The sequence below is a fragment of the Puntigrus tetrazona genome, chromosome 22, assembly GCF_018831695.1.
Source record: "Puntigrus tetrazona isolate hp1 chromosome 22, ASM1883169v1, whole genome shotgun sequence".
Lineage (NCBI taxonomy): Eukaryota > Metazoa > Chordata > Actinopteri > Cypriniformes > Cyprinidae > Puntigrus > Puntigrus tetrazona.
Genome location: NC_056720.1, coordinates 14,201,246 through 14,223,143, shown reverse-complemented (window position 1 = coordinate 14,223,143; position 21,898 = coordinate 14,201,246). Strand labels below are relative to the sequence as shown.

Below are 21,898 nucleotides of genomic sequence, written 5' to 3'. Positions count from 1 at the left end.
GCAACCTCAAGCAAATCGAGTCAAACGTTGACGCAAAGTTTGAAAATAAACCCACGCAGTCAAAAAACCGAAAGGCAATGTGATGTCGCTGAATACCGACTGGTGCTCGCAAATTGAAATGTTGGCCGTATGGTTTGACAGCGAAAGCGTTAAACAAGACAGAAAATGACTCAGTCACACCAAATGTGTTGAATAATTTGTGTTCCTTGTTACTGTCCGTTTCGCTTCGCTGCGAACCACTCACAGGCACATCTGAGACCCCTGCTTTAACATTCATCTGCCTGCTAATGTGGCGATCCGTCACGGCCCAGCTCACGTCAGATGCATACACTCACACACACACACACACACACACACAACAAACAAACAGATAATCATTACTGGTTGGCTGATAAGGTGTATTAATGGCAAATGCACATATCTAAACACATATCTAATCATTGGCAGGGTGGCCAATAGCTGTATTCAACTGTGGCTCGCCAAGGCTGCATTTATTTATTTAATCAAAAGCACAGTAAAAATAGAATAGTTTTTTTACAATATAAATTTGCTGTTTTCTTTGTGAATATATGTTAAGGGACCGTTTTTAGCTGTGACCAAAGCTGGTTCCCTTTCAGCCGGTCGCATCGGATATAACAGACGAACTGAGATCCCAATTCATCGGTCATATACGACGCGACGTCTCCATTCCCTTCTTCAGGGAACGAGGGCTGTATACGTAACCGAGACGTTTTTCAGCATCATTCCTCCAGTTTTCAGCGGCACACGATCCTTCAGGTATCATTTTTAATATGCTAATTTGCTGCCCAAAAAACATTTCTGATTATTATCAATGTTGAGAATAGTTGTGTCGCACAATACTTTTGTGGAAGCTGAAATTCGGTTTTAAGATCACTTTTATCTCACAGTTCTCAGTAAAAAAAGTCAGAATTGTAAGATGTAAACCTGTAATTGCGTTATAAAAGTCAGATGTGTGAGATAAAAAGTCGCAATTACCTTTTTTATTAACTTTTTATTACATTTTTAGTTTTTTTTATTTCGTATTTTTAGCATTTTAATTAGTGCCGTTAAAGAATTAATTGCAATGAACCGTATCCGAAATAAAAAGTTTTTGTTTACGTGATATATATGTGCATACTGTGTGTATTGATTATGTATATATAAACATACACACGTGCATATTATGTATTTTATTTATATATACACATCATAAATATACACAAAACACAAACATGCATTATGCAAACAAAAACGTTCACGATTAATCGTTTGACAGAACTAATTTTAATCAAGTTGGGTATATTAATATTACTAAATTTAAATAATTTTAAGACTTATTGGGGCCCCCTAGTGGACCCCGGGCCCCTTGGTTGAAAACAACTGGTCTAAATACTGTATGCTCTATAGTTTTGTTTGATGTTGCTGTCCATTTTCTGTATATGACCAAACACCAGTGAGCAATTAATAATTTACCACAACAGGTACATGTAAAGTTCAGCCGACTACTTCTCGCTGTCGTTTCTTTCTGGTTCAGATGACCTGCCACCTGCTGGACAATAATACAGTCGTGTGGAAATACCGTTTTTCAGCAGTCTCTTAATTTTGGTAGGCACAACATTTGGAAGGCTACCGTTCAAAGTTGCAAAATCCAAATCTACGCACACGAGCAACATAATGCGAAGAAGCTCTCTGGAAACCGCAGAACGCATCCATCAAGGTCACTCTGCAAAAGCACATTCAAGCCACCTGTTTCTTGAGTTCCAAACAAAGAGCCGGAGAAAATGCTCCGCACTAACAAGCTCCGAATGAAAGCAAACGCACGCTCAGTCTGCTTGTGTCCGGCCTGCGGACTAGCTGTGAATGGTTTTGCCTTCAAAGTGTTGATTCAGGCGGACACTTCAGCGAGCAGAAGAGGAGAAATAATGAGATATCTGTCAGAAACCCATCTTCTGTCCTTTTGAAGAGCAGGCATTATTTTAATCACTGAGGCGCCGCTTTGGGAGTACAACACAACCTTTATTTTCAGTGTCTGATGAGCACACTGTAAACCTGGTTAAAACCTTCAATGATCCATCTGGAAGAGATGAGTGGGCGAAACAAGTGCACTTCATGTTACCTAAGAGGATGTGTTTTAATCCTCGAAGAATGAGTGACAGAATCATTTCCTGTTGGGAATTAACTGTAAAGACCGATCTTTAAACACCACTGACACTATTTTCATGAAAATGAAGCACATTGCCTCTCTAAACGTTCCTTACTGTATTGCAAATGTTTTTTGATTTAGATTTTTATTCTCAAGAGCATCATTACTGTATCGTGTGTCATGTATACTTCATTTAAATTACGATATTATTCAAAGATTAAACAATCCTCATCAAAAGTGACATTAAAACACATTTTAGACTCGAATTAAGAAAAGTGGGTTGTAGTATGCCAAGTGAAGTTTAAATTTCATATCAGTAAATTTATCTGTCAGTGAAAATGGTAATAGATTTGAACTATACTCAGTATGAATTATATAAAAATATATGACTTTTTTACTAGGCCATGCTTTGAGAAAAGATATAAAATGTACTATCATGCTTAATTGTGAAAGAATATTAAATAATCATACTTTACAGTTATATCAAAATATAAAATGACTCTAAATGAGCTCTTAATTTTCTCGACTGCTCAAATTTGTTGATCATTTTTTCATGGCAGGTATGGACATGAGGCCAAAAACATTATTGGTTGGCCGGTTTGTTATTTTTTTCCACAATGTGATGGAAAAAGATTGGAACACCAGATTTGAAATCTGTTGCAGATACGGCATGCAAATGCTAATGTCTGTCCGAACAGATGCATTAACAGGCGTTCATTCATATCCAAATGTTTAAATAGCACAAAATGCATTTCTCCATTCCAACGCGCTGCACTGGCAAGTAGGTATTATTTGACGCAACACGGACGGAGGATGCGTTCTGCATTGCAATTCTTTGAAAAACATTCCTGAGCGGTGAGTCTTGCATTTTAAGACACAAAGACGCATTCGGTGGGAACGGCCCCTAAAGCGTGATTTTCCGTTTTTTGCTATTCCCCTAGGAAAACGAATATTTAGTAATGTTTATAACACAGAGGTCAAAATATTTCTCTTTAAACCGTTAGAGCTTTACAAAAGTACAGAACACACATAGTGTGACCAAAGCGACCTATGTGGAATGCTAAGGGCCTCCAAGTGCTCTGAAATTACCCCCTCAGTATATCCCACAATGCACCTCTTCAGCCCCACATGCCATCTTATTGCGTTCAATCCTATCTTCCCACTGAGCAAGCTGTCGCCTTGGCAACAGCTCTCAGTTACCACAGTGTCTTGTGTAAAGCTCTGAGCCCGTGTGATATCAAACACCGAGCGACGCAACAGCACTCCACCGACAGACAGACCAGAACATGCACAGAAGTCACATAGTAACGGTGTCACTTTACCTGTATCTTGACAGCGATAACAACAGAACTGAGCTCGCGGTCCAGCTCTTTCAGAACGATCAGCTTCTTCAGAGTCAGACTGCACAACCTTAGAAACAAACAGACAGAGAGAGACAGAATTATTTGGTGCCACAATCCTCAAGAGGTGAATTCATCCCCAGTTAAGTTAGTCTGAAATATTTGTGAGGTTGCACACATGAGCTTTTACATTGCTTTTACATTGCTTTTAGATGCTCCAATGTCATTTTATCGCTCATAAATTCTGGCGAAAAATAATTGCAGACTCTTGACAATGACACAATTTTTTATTGTCATGTGTTGAGCACTTGTGTTCACAAAGTAAATAATTAGCACTTTGAAAGGTAATTTTTTCGGAAATATACATTAAGCATTTGAGTATATTTTGGCCACATACAGTTAACCATTTGCGCCTTTATTTTCTTTGCAGTAATTAGTTTGTCCACAAGGTGGCGACACATGTGCAATGTTTCACAGTCGAAAAGAAAAGATAAAACAGCAACAAAAAAACGCTTGAGACGGCAACAACAGATTTCCAAGTTGAAAAACCCACGATTCACGCAATTCTAGTTTGAAATTGTCATTTCAATCATTCGTAACTTCTGGAGAGAAGTAGTGCAGACACTGGATAAAGATGGAAATGTTTCGATTGTTGTATTGGTGATGCTTTCAAAACATAGCTCTCTAAACTAGCTCGACCAGTGACATTTGGGACGGGACTTCCTGTTTGTCTGACCAATGGCTGACAGGCAGATTGTTGGGGGAAAACTATTTGGAAACTTTTTTTTTTTACTTCACTGCTAGTGTCATAGAAACTACATAATTGACCTCAAAGGTGTGCTTCTAGCTGCCTGTCTGTGAGTCAGGAGTTAAGCAGTTATGAACTCATTCTCTTCTGGGAGCTAATTACTCCGTCCTGAGTGTTTATCTGGATCAATAATGCCTTCGGCCAGACAGGAAGCTAGGAAGCTGTGCCCTACACATCATCATACCCTCAAGTAGCACAAAAAACGTTAAAATTGGCGATAATCTGTTTAATTACCCCTCGCGATTAGCAAAACGAGTTTGCATGCTACGCTTAAATTTTCAGTTATATCTAAAATAGGGCTGGACAATATGTATTGCGATATTGACTTCGTTGAATAAACATGAGCACTTCACGTTTCAAAATCGAAATGCGTTTGTTACAGATCGAAGCACTTTTATACCATTTCATTCGGAACATTTGTTTCAGTCCACTCAAAAGTTTTTACAGTTTTCGTTTTCTCTTCTCTTCTGCTGCTGCATTTATTTGATCCAAAAGCACAGCAAAAACAGTAACGTTTTTAGATCAAAATGTACAATTTTTTTAATGTTCACTATTACGCTCAAAAACTATAAAATTAAAATTGATCGAAAGTGACGATAAAGGCATTTGTAATGATAAAAAGATTTCTATTTCAGATAAATAGAGTTCATTTGGATATCGTAATTATGCTGTACCGACCAAAATTAAGAAATATATAGTGATATAAATTTTGCCGTCTAGACCTGATCTAAAATGAACATTTTTGAAAATGAAAATGTAAAGGACATGTATTTTTAAAAGGAGCCTTTCAACTTCAAATCCCACCCAGCCGACACTTTCATCCTGGAGATTTCTTCACCTTCATGTTCCAGTAACTGAGAATGAGTCTGTCAGGAGCTTATATCCTGAGATTCACACCCATACACACACACACACACACACACACACACACACACACACACACACACACACACACACACACACACACACACACCTCCATTTCTCTGTCCTGTATGACTCACCCTCTCTCTGAGGACTGAAATACCTCACTCTTGATTTCTTTTTTATCAGTATTTTCACTCTTTTCCTCTCTGTAAACCCAATACTCTAATGGCGCTTGAGTTACAGACACACATTTTATGTACCGTGCGTGGTAATAACATTAAAGATGCCATTCATCCTATAATTTCACTTTTGGTCCATTATCCACTTAAGTCTAGAACAAACAGCAATAATTGTATTTTGTATTTTAATTGTATTGTATTTATTTGATTTTTTTCATTTTTCATGCTCTCTTAACGCAAGCTGTTTTTGCTTCAGCGCCTTTAAGACATTTATATGTAAATAAGCTCTGTTATGATTGGTTCGCCTATGAAATGCGCAGAAAGTCATGATATGCATAAGTTGCAATTTTTAGCACAAGCTAAAGCGCTGATTTAAAATAAACATATTGGAGCATTCACTATAAAGAACAATTATTTTAAACATCAAGCCTGTACCGTAAAGTCATTTTCGCCTTGATATATTCTTTATGACATCAAAATTTTGATACCAAAAGTTCATAATTTTTGCCGCTAGTTTTAAAATCCCAAAAAACAGAATTGAAAACTAATATTAGCCTAAAATTAAATCAGCGATTAAATAGGAATTACAAGCAATCAGACAAAACTGCTACATACATTGCATAAAGTAATTAAATGTATAAAACAGCATATTCTTAGTCAAGAGTTGTGAGATTTTCTCTCTTTTGATGTTTAATGAACATGAATGAAAGTCAGAAGGAATATTAAACTGTTATCAGTTAAATGATGGTGGTCACTTTCAAAAATGGGAAGGTCTATAAAGTCTTCATGCATGCTCATCTCAAACAATGCACACATAGAAATTTGTTCTCTTTCGCTGCTGATTGCGGTTCTTTTTAAACTTCAACTTCTCGCTTTTCGGGATTTACCAGCAATTTCTCAACGAAAATTGTTTGAAAGTAAATCGTGCATTTCTTTTCAGCGTGGAGTTATCGATAGGTGCAAATATCGAGGGCATCATCAAGATTTTCCATAAATCGGTCGTTTAAACTGGATGAGCAACTCTATTTGTAGTCCCATCAGCCTCTCCTGTTCTTCATTCATGGCTCTGATGGAGAGCAGGCACAGAAACGTTTATGCTGGGTCAGCTCAAAACACAACCACCCGACTGAAGCTATTCAGCGCTGGCCATTGAAAGGCCCTGTGGCATGAAAAGCCCTTGGAACGACCCAAACATTCCATGCCAGAGATCATGAGAAAAAGCACAAACAGAGGAGCATTCACTGTTCTGGCTCAGCCTCTCAGGATCCAGTGTCAGTCTTACATAAGAACCTGACCGCGGCTGCTGATCCAGCATCTCCTCAGGACAGCATCCCAGTCAGAACTCTGGCCAGTCGCACCAGCCGGGGTAATCACCTCTGACCCCAAACGAGATGATAAATTATGATTGCGCAACATGTCGGAGAACGATCAACTACCTGCCAAGCCACATCTCTGGCCTCCTGATGTACTCACTGCAAACTTTTTAGAGCAATCCTGGTCTTTAAGGGCAGACGTCTCGCAGATTTTAGCTCCAGCGCACTTGACTAGTTTCTAGTAAAGACATTGATTAGCTGGATTAGGTGTGTTTAATTAGGGTGGAGTTAAACTCTTCAGGACATTGACCCTCCAGAAGCAGGTTCGGACACCCCTGTTTTAGGGATAGAAAGAAGTTGGAAATACCTGAGCAGTAGTTTACGATGCTGGGATCATCTAGACGAATATGTAAATATATAAATTGCCCCCTCAATAATAAATTAAACAAGCAACTGGTGTTGTCACGGTAACAACGTTACTCTATTCGTGCCGATACCAGTAAAAATCCACGGTTCTCTGTACCTATTTTTGGTGCCAAAGCAAAACACAAAAAACATGCTAATTGATTCATGAAATGTCAAATACAGTTTATTTTTTGATAAATAAAAGGGATTTACTATTAAAATAAAAAATAAATACTGTGTGATTATTTCTTAAAAATAAAGTTTATTTTTTATTTTAAACAGTAGTTGTAATAGCAGCCTATCACATACGTTATTCTAAAAAGTAATATATTTTCTGGCACAATATCTAAACCAAACTTTTATTTTGATGGGTTGCAGTGAATACCTCGTCATTTCTGTGTTTGTATGATATGATTGTAGTTTTTACGCAAAGGAAACAGTAAAATGCACGTGAAGTTACTTTCAGAGCAGATGTGGAGATTTATGTATTTATGTCCTCACTGATGTGGCAGATGCTGAAATGCGTATGTAAGGAAATTGTACATCTTTGCCATTCGTTCCTTCACAGGCACTCGCGGAACATGCGATTCTTAGCTGAATCGATTTTTGCGGCTTAATATTTACGGATACTAGTCCATATAGCAAACTTTAGGCTACATTCCGTTTTTTCTACATCATGGAAATAACAGTCACATTATCCTTTAAAAATCATTCTAACATGCTGATTTAGAGCTCAAAAAACATTTATGTTTATTATGAATGTTGAAAACAGTTGATTAGAAATACAGTGTTCCAGAACAACATTTATTTGAAAGTCTTTTTTTTGTTAAATATAATAATTCATTTCTAAAAAAAAATGTATATCATGAAAGTACTTGTTTTGTTACAAATGCACTATTAAAAAACCTTTTTTATTGCAGCATTTTATCATGGCATATACTATGATATCATATTTTTATCACTAGTTTGAATTAGTTTTCATCTTTACATTTTCTGTTTTCGTTTGATTATAATAATATCGTTGTGTGCTTCTATCATATTTATAATTTTTTGTTTTTTTATGTATATATTATTACTATTACTATTACATTTAATTACAGTTATTTTAGTTCATCAATTAAATGATGAAGATTTTTTTTCTAGGGAACTAGCCGATTATTATAAGTTCATTGTATTTAAAGTAACAATAGTGAACATAACCCTGATTAAAATACGACAAAAAATTAATCTTGGTAAAATGGCAAAACAATGGAAATAATAAAGCCATACAAATATGTTTTTGTGGTAATGGGAAATGTGAAGCCCTTTCGTTCTATAAATAAAGAAAACCTTAATGGACCTATAAACAAAGTTAAATGTATTTAAGCAAATATATAGTCATTTATCTACAGTAAGCACATAGTATGTTAATGATAAACAGTACTGAAATATAGTGTTACCCATTTATTGGTACTTTTGACTGAACACAATTATATCGGAAAAAAAAATCGACACTGTACACTTGATGCAAAACGGCAAAAGTGACCAGCACATGTCCTCATATACTCTGGGTCACTGAGGGTCAAAGCAACCCAATTCTGAGGCGCTGCGGAGCCACATTATCCAGTGCGAAGACTCCTTTAGCCTTCGGTCGGGGTTTCATTTTCTGTCTTCAGAGAGGATGTGCTAATCTCAGCGCAGACTCTTGGCATGAACGGAAACAGGTTGCTCCCTAATGATTCCCCCACTGTAAGAAGCTTAACAGAGATGGTGTTGCCCGTGGCACACAGGGGCCAGACGGCGCACACTGCCTTCAATCACCATCACGCACACACAGCAATGATAGTATTACGAAACACACTGACATATTCCCACAGCGAACAGAGGAGGTTGTTACGATTGTAAATCTGTCGTGAATGGCCTGCTAAGTCTTAAAACACGATCCGCCGACGCAGACGATCGAGTATTAGTCTGTACCTGCCCTAAACAACAAAGACCGTTTCCAGAGGGAGGAGTGCATGCGTGTGTGTTTTGATCTGTTCTGTCTAAGACCCTGATTATGAACGTAATCTCCACACACCTTAAGGTCACGCATGCGAAAATACAGATTGAGGCATACACGGCCACAAATCCGTATCTGCCGTCAAAACACCTTGTTCCTCTGTTTGTGCGCGTTATGCCACAGGATGTGAATTATGCAATCGTAAAGTGTGGGCTGAAGGTTATGCGTATTGCAGGGGGGCGCGAGTTCCTTGAAAAGGTATTATTTTAAACGATGCAGAGCCTCATTTATGAAACATGCGAAAACGAGCTTCTGTGTAAATCCTTCGTAAACCGCTCTCATAAAAACTGGTTTAGCAAAATGCAGCCAAATGAAAAATATCCATAAACAATATTACCGCAATAAGCGCGATATGTAACGCAGAGTAACTTTATAACCAGGACCACTGCTTTGATATGAAATGATGGCTCGGTGACGTTTACGAAATAAACTTTTTAGCTATATTCTTAAAAATAAACTGATTTTTTCCATGAAGAACATTTAATATTCATCCAAACTTTCCATTGCACAAAAGGTTTTTTGGAGTTGAAAATGGTTCTTTAGATTATTAAAATGTTCTTTTCACTGAAAGGTTCTTTGAGGAACTATTTCAGCATCACTGACCTAAAGATTTAATAATCTAAAGAATCGCATTACTAAAAATATTGGAAAACTTGAAACATTGAAATTTTTGGACCCAATATATATATTGAAACTTTTTGGACCCATTATTTTAAGAGACTACTATTTGTATTCAAAAGTGCAACATTTTTGTCAAACTCACATCAAGTTTCCCAAGTAAAAATCTCGTTATTTTTCCATAGGGGAAGGAAATTTTAATCATAACTTGTAAATCGTTAAATATAACACCGACTGTAAACAGTTTATTATTCAACTGAAGTCATCAGGGTAATGACTGGTGAAAAAAAACAACATTACCCATGATTCTGCAGAGAATCTTTCTAAATCAGAGAGCCGAAACAAGCAAATCAAGCCAAAACAACCCTCAAACAACACTATTGCTCACTAATACGTTTTTTTTTTTTATATGTAATGACATATTTCTTATTTATTTTTATATAATACTATTTTGTTCAAATCAAAGTTTGTGATGTTTTGCTTTACCTCACAGTTGGCTTTGTTTGCTTATAACTCTGCAATTAACATCTTTTTAAAGTCCGCATGAGAAAAAAATTATTTTCAGAAACGAGGCTGCTTAAATGCACTCAAGGGCTGACCTCCAAACAGCAACCCAAGGTCGTGTCTCTTCCGAAAAAGAGTGAATGGCTGTAATTAGCAGTGATTTTTCAGTGCTGCCTAGGGCTATAACACTAAAGGAAATCACATTGGCAGGACAGAAGACCAACGCCCGTAATGACCAGGGCTAATCAATGAGCTCCATTAGAACCTGAAGCTGGGACGTCCTGAACCTAAATCATCCTATTCACAGACACAAACTCATTTTCTGCGCTTTATAGTTGAATGAAAAAACTATACATCCAGCTGACAAAAAATGTGATTTTAAAGACATTTGTTGCTATTTTTGCATTTAAGGAAATTTACCGTTATCGTTCCAAACCTGTAAAAGCTTTGTTCCTCTTGAGAACATTAAGATATTTTGGATGAAAACCAGGAGGCTTACAAAACACTGAAATGAACACAGATTTTGTTTTTTGTGTTAATTTGTACACTGAAAAACCTTAGGATTTACAAAATTTTTACTCATGAATTCCTAGGAAATTTCAAACAAAAATGACAAAGAAATGACAACTTACACATTGAATACAATTCTGGTACAAAATCCAATAGTAATCCAAACAGTAAAAATCCAAATTTAATTTCAAGTGTACCAAGTATTTTTGCCTTCCAACAAGCGCCAAAATTAGCATTTTTATTCCTATCGTCTGCTGTTTTTTGCACACCGTTCTGTGTGCAAAATTGAACCAAACTTTTTTTTATTATATTTGCGTTGGTGTGAACTGACCTTCGCTTTAATTGCATGCAAAAGAGTGGCCCGGAAATTCTCCTTTTCGATTCCCACAACTGAAAAAGCCCAGAATGGCATGATGTTGCGTAAACGATGACAGACTTTTCATTCTTCTACTACACAAACGGCACCCACGGATGTTTCTCCATGGAAAGCACGTTTTCCGGGCACAGCCATGCCATTGATGTGCACTGTGGCACGTAAACACCTCTTCTGCTCTCCGTCGAGAGGTGGAGATCAAAGCCTCGCGTCTGTCTCGTGACTGCAGCATCTCAAGCGTAACGAACAACAACCTGCAAGCATTTGCATAATGAACACCCTCCCGGAAAACTCCCCCCCCCTGCTCATTCAGAGATCAGACCCCAACATTTTGATTAAAAACTGCCATATTTGCAAGACAAATGATCTTCCAGCTTTTTCCTCTACGCGATGAGGAAGCGTTTCAGTAATCTTTGCTGCACAACGCAGAGATATGTAAACTCAGGGTCACCAGCAGAGACGAGCTGCCCTGCTCTGCTTTTCTGAAACGAATACAAGTCGCTTGACTCAGCAGACAGGCTGTTTTGTGATCACTCTAAGGGCAAGTTTATGCCCCTCTCTCTGCTGACTCACAGGCCACAGGTTTGCCACCCTGCAGACAGGATCTGAGTCAAACCGGAAATAACTTGCATTGCAAGTCATTCTCTTTCTGGTGTGTGCAACGCAGCTCTCTCTGCTCACGGGAAAAGGAACAAGCGATCCATATAAACAAAACATTGTTTCCAAATATATTTCACTGACCTATAATAAAAGAAACGATAAACAAAACAAGGGCCGAGCGATATTAACAATGCACGTTCGCATACGTACATATATGACATTCACCGTGAAGCGTTCACAATGGTGGTGCCTTTAAAGGGACATCACAAATATAGAATTAAACGTCGTATTTAAATTATTAACACTCTTAAAAAGGAAGTCTCTAAAGAAAGATTTCGCAGTACTGTCAGTGGAAAAAAAGATATAAGCATCTAAAGAAGCATTTTTACCTGGTCTTATAAAATACGTACCTCTGACCACTATAGCACAGCTTCAATATGTAAACCCTGGCACATTTTTATTGTCAATTTAGGTATGTATTGGGGCGGTTAGAATTGAAAAATGTTGCTCTATCATGTTGGAAATACGCTCTACACAAAAACCATGGCTCAACCTACCCGATAATGTTAACCAATGCAAAACTGAGTAAAAAAAACGCGGTCTGTGCAACCGCACCATTTTAAAGTGCTGCAACAAAATCTCATCCGGCACAGATTTACTTTTTCTATTCCAAAACCAGAATACCTAGATAGCTTCTGTTTGCCGAGACAACATTGTGTGTACTTGCTCGCTGTGCTCTATGCTTATAGGAGTGTTGTGTTGTCATCTTAACAACATGCTAACATCACGCTAACTCTACTTGAAATCAGTTGTGAGATGATTCCTTCTCTGAATATTTCAGATCAGTCTCCAGCACTCAGGACGTTGCACTTTGTTGCTGTATGTGTCTGGTACAGCAGGTTGATACTACTTTGGTGCTTCTCGTTCTGGTTGTACTGTAGTAGTTATGAACATCCAACACCACTAAAATGAAATTTAAAAAAAGTCTCTTTCTTAGTCGGAAGGCACCAGATACTTAAACAGTCCAGTCAGTGTTAAACCGTGTATCTACGCATGATGCAACACAAAGCACATGACGGTCCTGGGGTAAGATTTTTTAATATATTCATAATGGTCATAAGAGGAGCATCAACAATCTGCTGAAATGAACAAGGGGGAGATAATGCAGTAAAAGCGTCCTGTTAATCTCCTATTGATCAGTGCATTGTGTTTAAAGCGCATCACTCACACTCGGCCGGCTCAGAACAATGAGTGTCTGCTCTTACACACTTTATCCCGGCGCCACGGACATACAGCTTCCTCTCTCAGATCAGCTCAGTTGCTCTGTAGTGAGAGATGCTGTGTGATGGCTGTCTCTCTCTCTCACACACACACACACACATACACACATGTATCTGTTTGCTGTGACACAGATGGTGATGGTGACTCATGGATCTCACGGATCGGTGTGTTTCAGTGCCGTCTGATGGTATTTGGAGCACCGCTCTTTGTCTTGATCTTTCTCGCAAGCAGATAAAATGTAATTCCTTCAACACACACACACACACACACACACACACACACTGGTTTCATGGGTTGATTTCATAGGTGGTCTTTCTACTGTACAAACCCTAAAATACATCTAAACCTAAATCTCAAACTAAACTACAGCCATTTTCACATTTTCAGTTGTATTATTATATATTTACTTGTTTTCTCATGGGGGAAAAATGAGATCAAAATTTACTAGTATATTTACTGGTACTATATTTGTGTGAAAAATAAATATCAAACTGAAATATCATTATAAGATGGCTGAAGTCTGAACATAAAGACGCGTTCGTTTGATGATTTAAATGCCCCAATTTATTTAGTTGTTTAATACAAGGAATACAGGGAAAGTTTTTTTGAATGTTGCCATTGTTAACAAAAACTAAGATTACTAACATTAGATGAAATATGATTATAAATAAATAAATGTATATATATATATATATATATATATATATATATATATATATATATATATATATATATATATATATATATATATATATATTATAGAAAGGTTGAGTATCATCTTCATAATTTGAATCTCAGTGTTTTTTATACTATAATTATAAGTAACAATAATAATGATTACTGTATAGTAACAATATGAACATCCCAGTTATTTACCATCATCATCATCATCATCATCATCATCATCATCATACAGTTTCCTTATGCATTTGGTAAATCCAAACCTAACTTTTGGACTTACTAACATATTACACAATTATTATGATTTTTTATTACACATTTACATTATGCATAGTATTATTATCAACATGAATATTGCATACAGTTATTTAAGCATCGTTATTTATTATCATGCATTAACATAATGCTTTTTTTTCTTTCATTCAAAAACGTTTTACTTTTTGAGTGTGCTCCTCTTTCGTTACTGGTGGCGTTTTCTAAAGGAAACATAATTATTCATACTCTTAAACCTGACCCCGGACCATCAGGCTGCTGAACATGCATTAGTCTCTATCTTATCTCGGCTCTCTGCCACGTTACTGCGGTGACTCCACTGTCACTTTTAACTGTCCCTTCAGATAAGCTTTTTTTATATCTGCAGATACACCATAATGCAGTAATGTGGTGTATCTGACATCTTTAGCAAGATGCTGTTTTTCATTGTTCGGATGCGTTGTTTTTAAATGCAGTCTTCTGTTAAGTGCTACATCTCACTGACTTAATTATCGTGTATTAATAAATATGTAAACTACGGTTGAGATGGATTGAACAGTCACAGGAAGTGGCTGCACGGAGCTCTTTCCTGAAGAGGAAACACTTCTTGTGGAAAACCGAATGCCTCTTCACACACACGTCAATAGTGAAGGAAAGCGGTTAAAAATACTCCACAAAGTGTTAATAAAAGCGCTCATCTGGCAGAATGCTCAAATTAAGAAGGCATTACAAGTTAATAAAACACACCATCTGTCTTCCCTGCAACTACATTCAACAGGAATTATGTATTCAGTGTAGAGCTATGAAGAATCGCTATAATATTGTGTATTTTTAGAGGTGTCTGCTGAGGAAAGCATCACTACTGCTCCTCATATTTCAGTCCTAATTATTATAAGCTATTTTTTTTTTTTTACAGAAAGCAAGTGATCTGTAACTTTACTGCAAATTATCAAAGTTCGGGACTCTCACGCTCGCTGCTCTGCTAATTGGTCGCCTCAGCTCTCGGCGATGCCCCGGGGGCTCATGGGTAATTTTCCACTTGCGGAGGAGTAGATTCAGAGTGCTATATCTTCCTGAGTGACTCTGATAGATAAAGGGAAGAAGAGAGAGAAGCAGATGAAAGGAGAGAAGGTGGGAGAGATGAAAGTCGTGGTAATTTCTTCCTGAAGGAAAGGACAAATGCTACTTGTGCTAGTTACTTGTGCTAGTTACTACTTGTGTTAGTTTTGGACCTTGCTAGCCCTCACTGTAAAAAACAATAGTTGTTTCAACTTGAAATAAAGTGTTACCCAGCTACCTAAATTTTTTTTGTTGAGTCTACTAAAATATTTTAGTTACATAGTAAACTGACAGAGACACTTTCATGGTTATTATACGCGTAATGTCAAATTAAAAGTCCTACTTTTATAATCTTTGGTGTGTTCATAAACATACTGAAGCACGAATATTTGCTTATAATTTTAACTGTACTATGTTTTTCAATATTACCTTTAAAATTAATATATTTTTGCATGTGGTAAATTGCATTACCAGTGTGTAAATACAGATGTACAGATTTCAACTAAAATTATAAAGTATATTTTAGTTTACTGTAAATGTGGTATATTAATTCATTCTGTTGTCATTGGCCGATATAAGGAAAACGTTTTAAAAAAATCAATATTTAAAAAGCAGTAGGTTGACATAATCTTTTATTATTTCTTTGAAAAAAAGAAAAAACTGCTTCACTGCCAAACCAAACCATAGAAATGCGGTGTGACCAACAACCAACAATATCATGCGGTCAAACTAACATGCAAAAAAAAAAGTACTGAATTTTGCTCATTTTTAGCATCACATGATCGTTCAGAAATCATTCTGATATGCTGATTTACTGCTTAAGAAACATTTCTGATTATCAGCGATGTTGAAAACAGTTGTGCTGCTGAAATAACTCGCTTCAAAAAGCAACTTACATTTTTTCTTGTAAATAAATCATGAATACTTTATTTAACTAGTTACTAGTATCTTATTACTTAACGCATGCTACTTGAAAAGCATTCCACTTTTTTTCCAGCGTTCTTTGAAAAACAGAATGTTTTAAATTCTCAGATTGATGCGAATATTTTTTCTTGACATTTTTAAAACAATAAATAAATAAATCTACTAAGCTTTTGAACAATAGTGTGCATACATGAATGCAGACACAGGAAGCACAAAAGGAGGAAGAGAACAAACACCGCATCAGCCACAATCTCTGCAGCTCGACGCATGCAAGCACGAAAACACCAGACCCTACAAAACACATATGCACATTTGCTACCCTCAGAGATACACTCGGTCTCTTTTTGATTCGCTCAGCAAGTAATCACGTTAAAGGACATAGCTGTAAATCCTTTCATGCTTTTTTTTGGCTCTGTTTATCTAAACTTTGGTGATTTCATATCTCCGTCCCCCATATTTACAACCAGGGATGCACCGAAAGTTTGACAACCGAAATTGTTTGGCTGAAAATAGGTGTTCGACTGTGTGTGTGTGTGTGTGTGATTTTATATGCATAGTACTCATATATTATGTAAACAAAACTTTTATTTTGGATTTGATTAACCACGATTAATTATCAATTAATTATACACACAAGGTAACACACAATGCTAAAATAATGCAATAAACATGAACGAAATATGTAAAATAGGCTATATAAAATGGCACAAGGAATGTCCTTTTGTTGTTTTTTACTGTAAATTATATTGTAATTCATATTTTTATAGTAGATCTACAAATAATGCAAATTTAAAGCACTAAACAGGTTTTCACCATATGCAAACAGTTTTTTTTTTACAGATAACCAATATTATAATGACTCTGTTGTTTTATCAAAGGTGTTACTCTGCTGTAATGTGATAAAGGTCTGCCTAAATACATACACCATATGATTTTTTGAAGGACACTAGAAACGAATGCTGCTTTGTAGCTCGAATTCTGGACAGAACATGCCAAAATCCACCAAAAGCACGCACCAGCATATCAGCACCATCCGACGATAGCCGCTCGTCGAGGAAAAGAGAAAGCGCGAAACGTCACAGCCGGGGTCCTGAGGCGCTCCGAAATTAATTAAAATGCCTCCCGTCGAGCCGACAGATACCGAAGATGACCTCTTAAAAAAAAAAGGGCCGTAAAAAAGACATCAAACCATCCAATAGTGAGAAACTACACGGTTAATCACAGAGCTTTGAAAATATTAAGCTCCTTCAAGTCAGTGATAAAAGGACTAGAAACTGGCCTATTGCTTCTTATATTTGAGGTAAGTAAACATCTGCAGCGGTTTATCCATGTTTTGTGCAATTCTGGTTCCTATCAATGACTAATGTTCTACAGAGTAATCAAAAAAAAGCAGCTCAATATAATTCACCCAAAAATGCCACCATGTTCCAAATCTGACTTTCTTTCTTCTGCGTATGCTTTCATATTTTAACAACTTACATACATTCACGGATGACATAAAGCTCAGACATTTTTGCTGACATTTACTGACGCCCCGAAGTCCTTTTAGCGCGTATCAGTGGTTTAAAACAGAAAACGAGGGTCCCTCGAGACACGGAAACCAATGGTTTTCAAGAGGTACAGTGATGCATGCCTTTCCACCGCAGAGATCTCTGGGAAAGGACAACATCGTGTACCTTGCCGACATCAGCTGGCGTTTCGTCAGAAATAATGACCCTACACGGAGTCCCACACCAATTAAGGCCCAATGAACGTGCATGAATAATTGACATGCTACTGGGTGCATAAACGGATTGGAGCCGCATGTTTAATTACAGCAGGCTGATCTATGCCCGGTTGGGTTTACACTCATTTGTCTTTGCGGGGACAAGAGGAAGGAGGGGAGGAATCTATAAATCACTTCCAGCGACCCTCGTCATTTGTACACCTATAGTGTCCTTCTAGAGACTGAGTACCGGTGGCTTTTTAATTAAACACTAAACACAGTGATACAAGACGCTATTAGGAACACGGCACTGCAATGACAAGAACGTCGAATTGCGCCTAAAGTAACTCTGACTACAAAGCTTTCAGAGTTTGGCTTATTCAAATAAACTCCTCCTTCATTAACCCCATAAAATTCTGGGCATGATTGTTACGTTTCGATTAAAAAAAAAATCTGGTTAACTTTTAACATCAAAACTTAAAGTAAACCCGAGGATGCGATTTTTAAAGCTGTATTTAGCAACCCAATGCTAACTCGCAACCGATTCGTATATATTTTACGATTTGGCTAATTCGCACGATCTCACTCGTTAGACTCCAGTGGCGGTTTTAGGGGCGGGGTTAAGTCTTTTGTACAAATTCATACGAATTGGCAACTTGTAAAATACATACAATTTAGAAAAAATCATATGAACTGAGGGTGTGCGAATTAGCTACCTAAAAAAAATATATACGGCTGCGAAACCACTTTTTAGAACAACAGATTTTCACAAAATGTGAATATTACAAATAATTTGCTAATATGTCCTTTTTATTCGTTCATTAATATTAACACCATGGCCTCGAATCCCAGCTAAATTCACATTGCAAGAGTTATTAAAAATGTGTGTCATAATGCAGTGTGCATTTCTTCCGATAAAGACATCTACTAAATAGATAAATAGTTTGGATACTGATATGACTTTGCATTTTACCACTAATTAACAAACGCTAAAGAAATTTCCTACAAGCATTCCACGACACCTAAAAGTGACGGAATATACAAATAATTTTACAACACAATTTAAAAAAAAACAGTCTATTTTAATTTCCGATAACTAAAACTCGCACTAGTAGGTTAATATTACCTACAAGTACCTAAATATATAATTATACTGGAACAAGTACACCTTAAAAATAAAGTGTAACCGAATAGGGTTTTTGGTTAGCTGCTTATAATTATGCATAATTTATTATTACTATAGTAAGTACTAACACGTAACTAATAATGTTACCATATTGCTTCTCAATATCAGTCCCTCTCTAAAAAGATGGGATGTCAATTTATTATCTTTGTATGTATTGTGTATATTAACTGGCTCATTAATTAAACTGAAGGTCACGGAAATATGTTCTAGGTACAGAGACCCAGCAGTAGCTCCCCGTATAAAGCAGAACAAATGAAGCAAACAGCTTTGGCATTTGAGCAGAATTCACATTTTGCCCTTTCTTTGAGAGGGCTCGGGGGCGTCAGATTTGGAGCTGTGAACCGCTGAGGTCCAGATACTTGAGGGACGCCTCGAGCCTCAGGAAGCATCCTGTTCTTATTACCAAAGCCATCGAGACACATCTGGGCCGAGCTGATTAATCTGGTCCCGCGAGTTCTCGCAGCTCTCTGTGGAGCTTAATGCGCCACCAGGTTTGCTTTTAGTCACACAATTACTCGCTGCACTGAACCCATCATCCAAAATAACAGAAAAAACAACAGAGAGGTGGCGAACATCCACAGTTGCAACATGTTTCAAAAAGTGATACACTGCAAGCATAGTAACAACCAAAAGACATACATATCAGGCAAGCATCTAGTTTACAGTGAGAATTAGTCCATTAAGTAAAGCGATGCCAGGTTTTTCAATGACCAATGTAAACGCAATGCTAAAATGCTAGAAACGCTTACTAGCCTTGAATGTGAAATTTACTGGCATGGTGATGTTTCCTGAAAAACGGTGTCTTAAATTGGTTATTGGTTAAAATACAGGATGTGGTTTGGGTCATTTGGTCAAAATGTATTGCGAACTTAAGAGGAAATGGAAAAGCATAAGTAAGAGCACGTTAAAGGTGATTTTACCAAACCCTGAGAGATACTGAGTTTCTATATTTGCTATAATCATGTAATGCAGCATTTATAACCGAATAACAAAAAAATTATAACAGCTGATGATAACTGTGACAAACTTCATTCAAAAGCATGAATATGCGTGTTTTTACAAACAAATGACACTCGTGGCCATTATAACAAGCTCACATTTGCATTGATTTGACTGTAATGAATACAAAAGGGCTTTTGAGACCACCGATTGCTTCAGACTTAAAAAGCTTCCATGCAATTAACACAGGCTTTTAAAAAACATGCTCCATTCTCATTTTGAAATCACAAGGCGTATTTTCAGTAAGAATATTGCACTTAAATTATGTTAATGGACTACAACGAGACAATGTCAGAAACAAGATACCGAAATGAGGCACTAAAACAACCCTTACTAAACATATAGCCTAGTGGTTGATCACAGGCTCTGAAAGGCAGTTTGTCAATTTTCAGGTCATCTAAGCTAAGCATGATCCAAACACACTGCCCTGTCTTTGCAACGCTTTCAACTTCAGTGGGTGTGTTTATATGACACCCAAAACACGTTGCCTAATTGGGATTTTCTGGGTAAATAAACCAAACTAAACAGGCAAGAAATGCAGCTACACGTTTTTCATTATGTTTCCAAATATTTCGTTTTTTTTTGCAATAAAACACAGCATGAATCTGATTTGTTGCGACCCGCTTTACGAAACATGCATATTAATCCGGTCAACTATTTATGTTTTCTGTGTTTATATAGTCGCTTGTCAACATAAAATGAGCATATATTAATGTTTCCGTTTGTCACGGCCACGGAGTTTTGTTTTGACCTCCTTCAGCATAACATGCGCAAGTTAAAGCCCATGTTGCATGCACAGAAAAGCATGCGAGCAACGAAACGCATCAGTGTCCCGAAGCTTTATTTTCACACATGAACAATAGCGTTAGGTTTGATGTACCTCGGGACACAGCTCGGAGATGAGCGGTCGATCTCCCACGTTGCGAATAAATTCATAGGCACGGGCATGATGGGACCCAAACCCGCCGCACCCGAGCCCGAGCCCCCAGCTCCGGCCATGGCTGATCCTCCGGGCGCAGCGGCGGCGGCGGGCGCTGGAGCGGGTGCACCGACCCCCGGGTTCATGAAGGCGGCCCGGACCCCTCCTCTTTCCACAGCCGCGGCCATCATCGAACCGAAGCTCAAGCTGGACTGGGATGGTCGAGGACCTCACTTCTCACGCACACGGTCCGGACGGCTTTCTGCTGCTGCTCATCTCTCACATACACAGATTTGCGATGGTCAGAGGCGGAGCTTCAGAAGAGAATGTGGAGCAGATGCGACCTGCCGTCGGCCGACAGGCGGCGCTAAATCACGGGCTCCGTTTCCAGTTCAGTAGGCCACTCGCTGACGAGGAGTTCTTTCGAGTGATTCAGTCGAACCGATTCGCGAATTGTTTGTACATAACTGTATTGTTTATAGGAGAACATCATTTCAGGGAAAAAAAATGTAAGGTCAGCCACATGCTAAGCTTATTACCATGAAAAAGGCAACATTTTATTTTATTTTTTTCAGATTCAAATTCCTTGTGCATGTAAACATATTTGGTATAAAGCACTTGCTGACTTCTGAAGATAATATGAACACAATTAGAAAACACAATTAGACTCTCAAACAATTAGACTGGTTATATTCAAAAGCTAAGTCTTCAATTGAACAACACAGGGGGCGGTGAAGAGCCATCTATTCAAACATAAGATCGTTCAAATGAGAATATCAACAAGGTAAGTAAAGTCTTTTTCTTTTCCTTTGTAGGAGATTCGTCGAGGGACAGGCTCCTGATCAGCCATGGAAGAAATGGTGAGAGCGTGTTTTAAAGAGAGGCAGATGAGTGGCTACAGGTGCGGGGGGTTTAGAAATCGGGTGATTGGGATCGTGACCAGGTGGTGGGTTCGGTGGATGATGGACGTGATGACGTCCGTCGTCATCAATAGAGCCTCCGCTGTCTCCATGGCGGTAGATAGTTCACATGATTTTAAGAAGCGGTCTACTACTACCAGAATGGTGGTAAATCCATTGGACGAAGGGTAGGAGTTTACCTGATGGCGCAGACAGAACAACACTTGATATATCAGCCAACATCCCGAGCCATGTTGAGCAACCAGTAGCAATTTAGGAGTGAGAGGGTTCAGTA

At 37.7% G+C, this 21,898-nt stretch overlaps 1 protein-coding gene across 4 annotated transcripts in view; it reads right to left on the bottom strand.

Moving 5' to 3' along the window:
- si:ch211-126j24.1 (phosphofurin acidic cluster sorting protein 2) overlaps window positions 1–21,016 on the bottom strand; it is a 44,790-nt gene extending 23,774 nt beyond the window's left edge. For 2 of the 4 annotated variants that reach the window (XM_043223347.1, XM_043223348.1), the window contains exons 1-2: window positions 20,666–21,016; window positions 3,466–3,553 (exon numbers count right to left, since the gene is read on the bottom strand). In XM_043223347.1, coding sequence (XP_043079282.1) covers window positions 3,466–3,553; window positions 20,666–20,895 — 318 coding nt within the window. In that variant the 5' untranslated portion in view covers window positions 20,896–21,016. The remainder of the gene's footprint in view (window positions 1–3,465; window positions 3,554–20,665) is intronic. The other 2 variants (XM_043223349.1, XM_043223350.1) reach the window with 1 other exon arrangement.
- Between the last annotated feature and the right edge of the window lie 882 nt (window positions 21,017–21,898).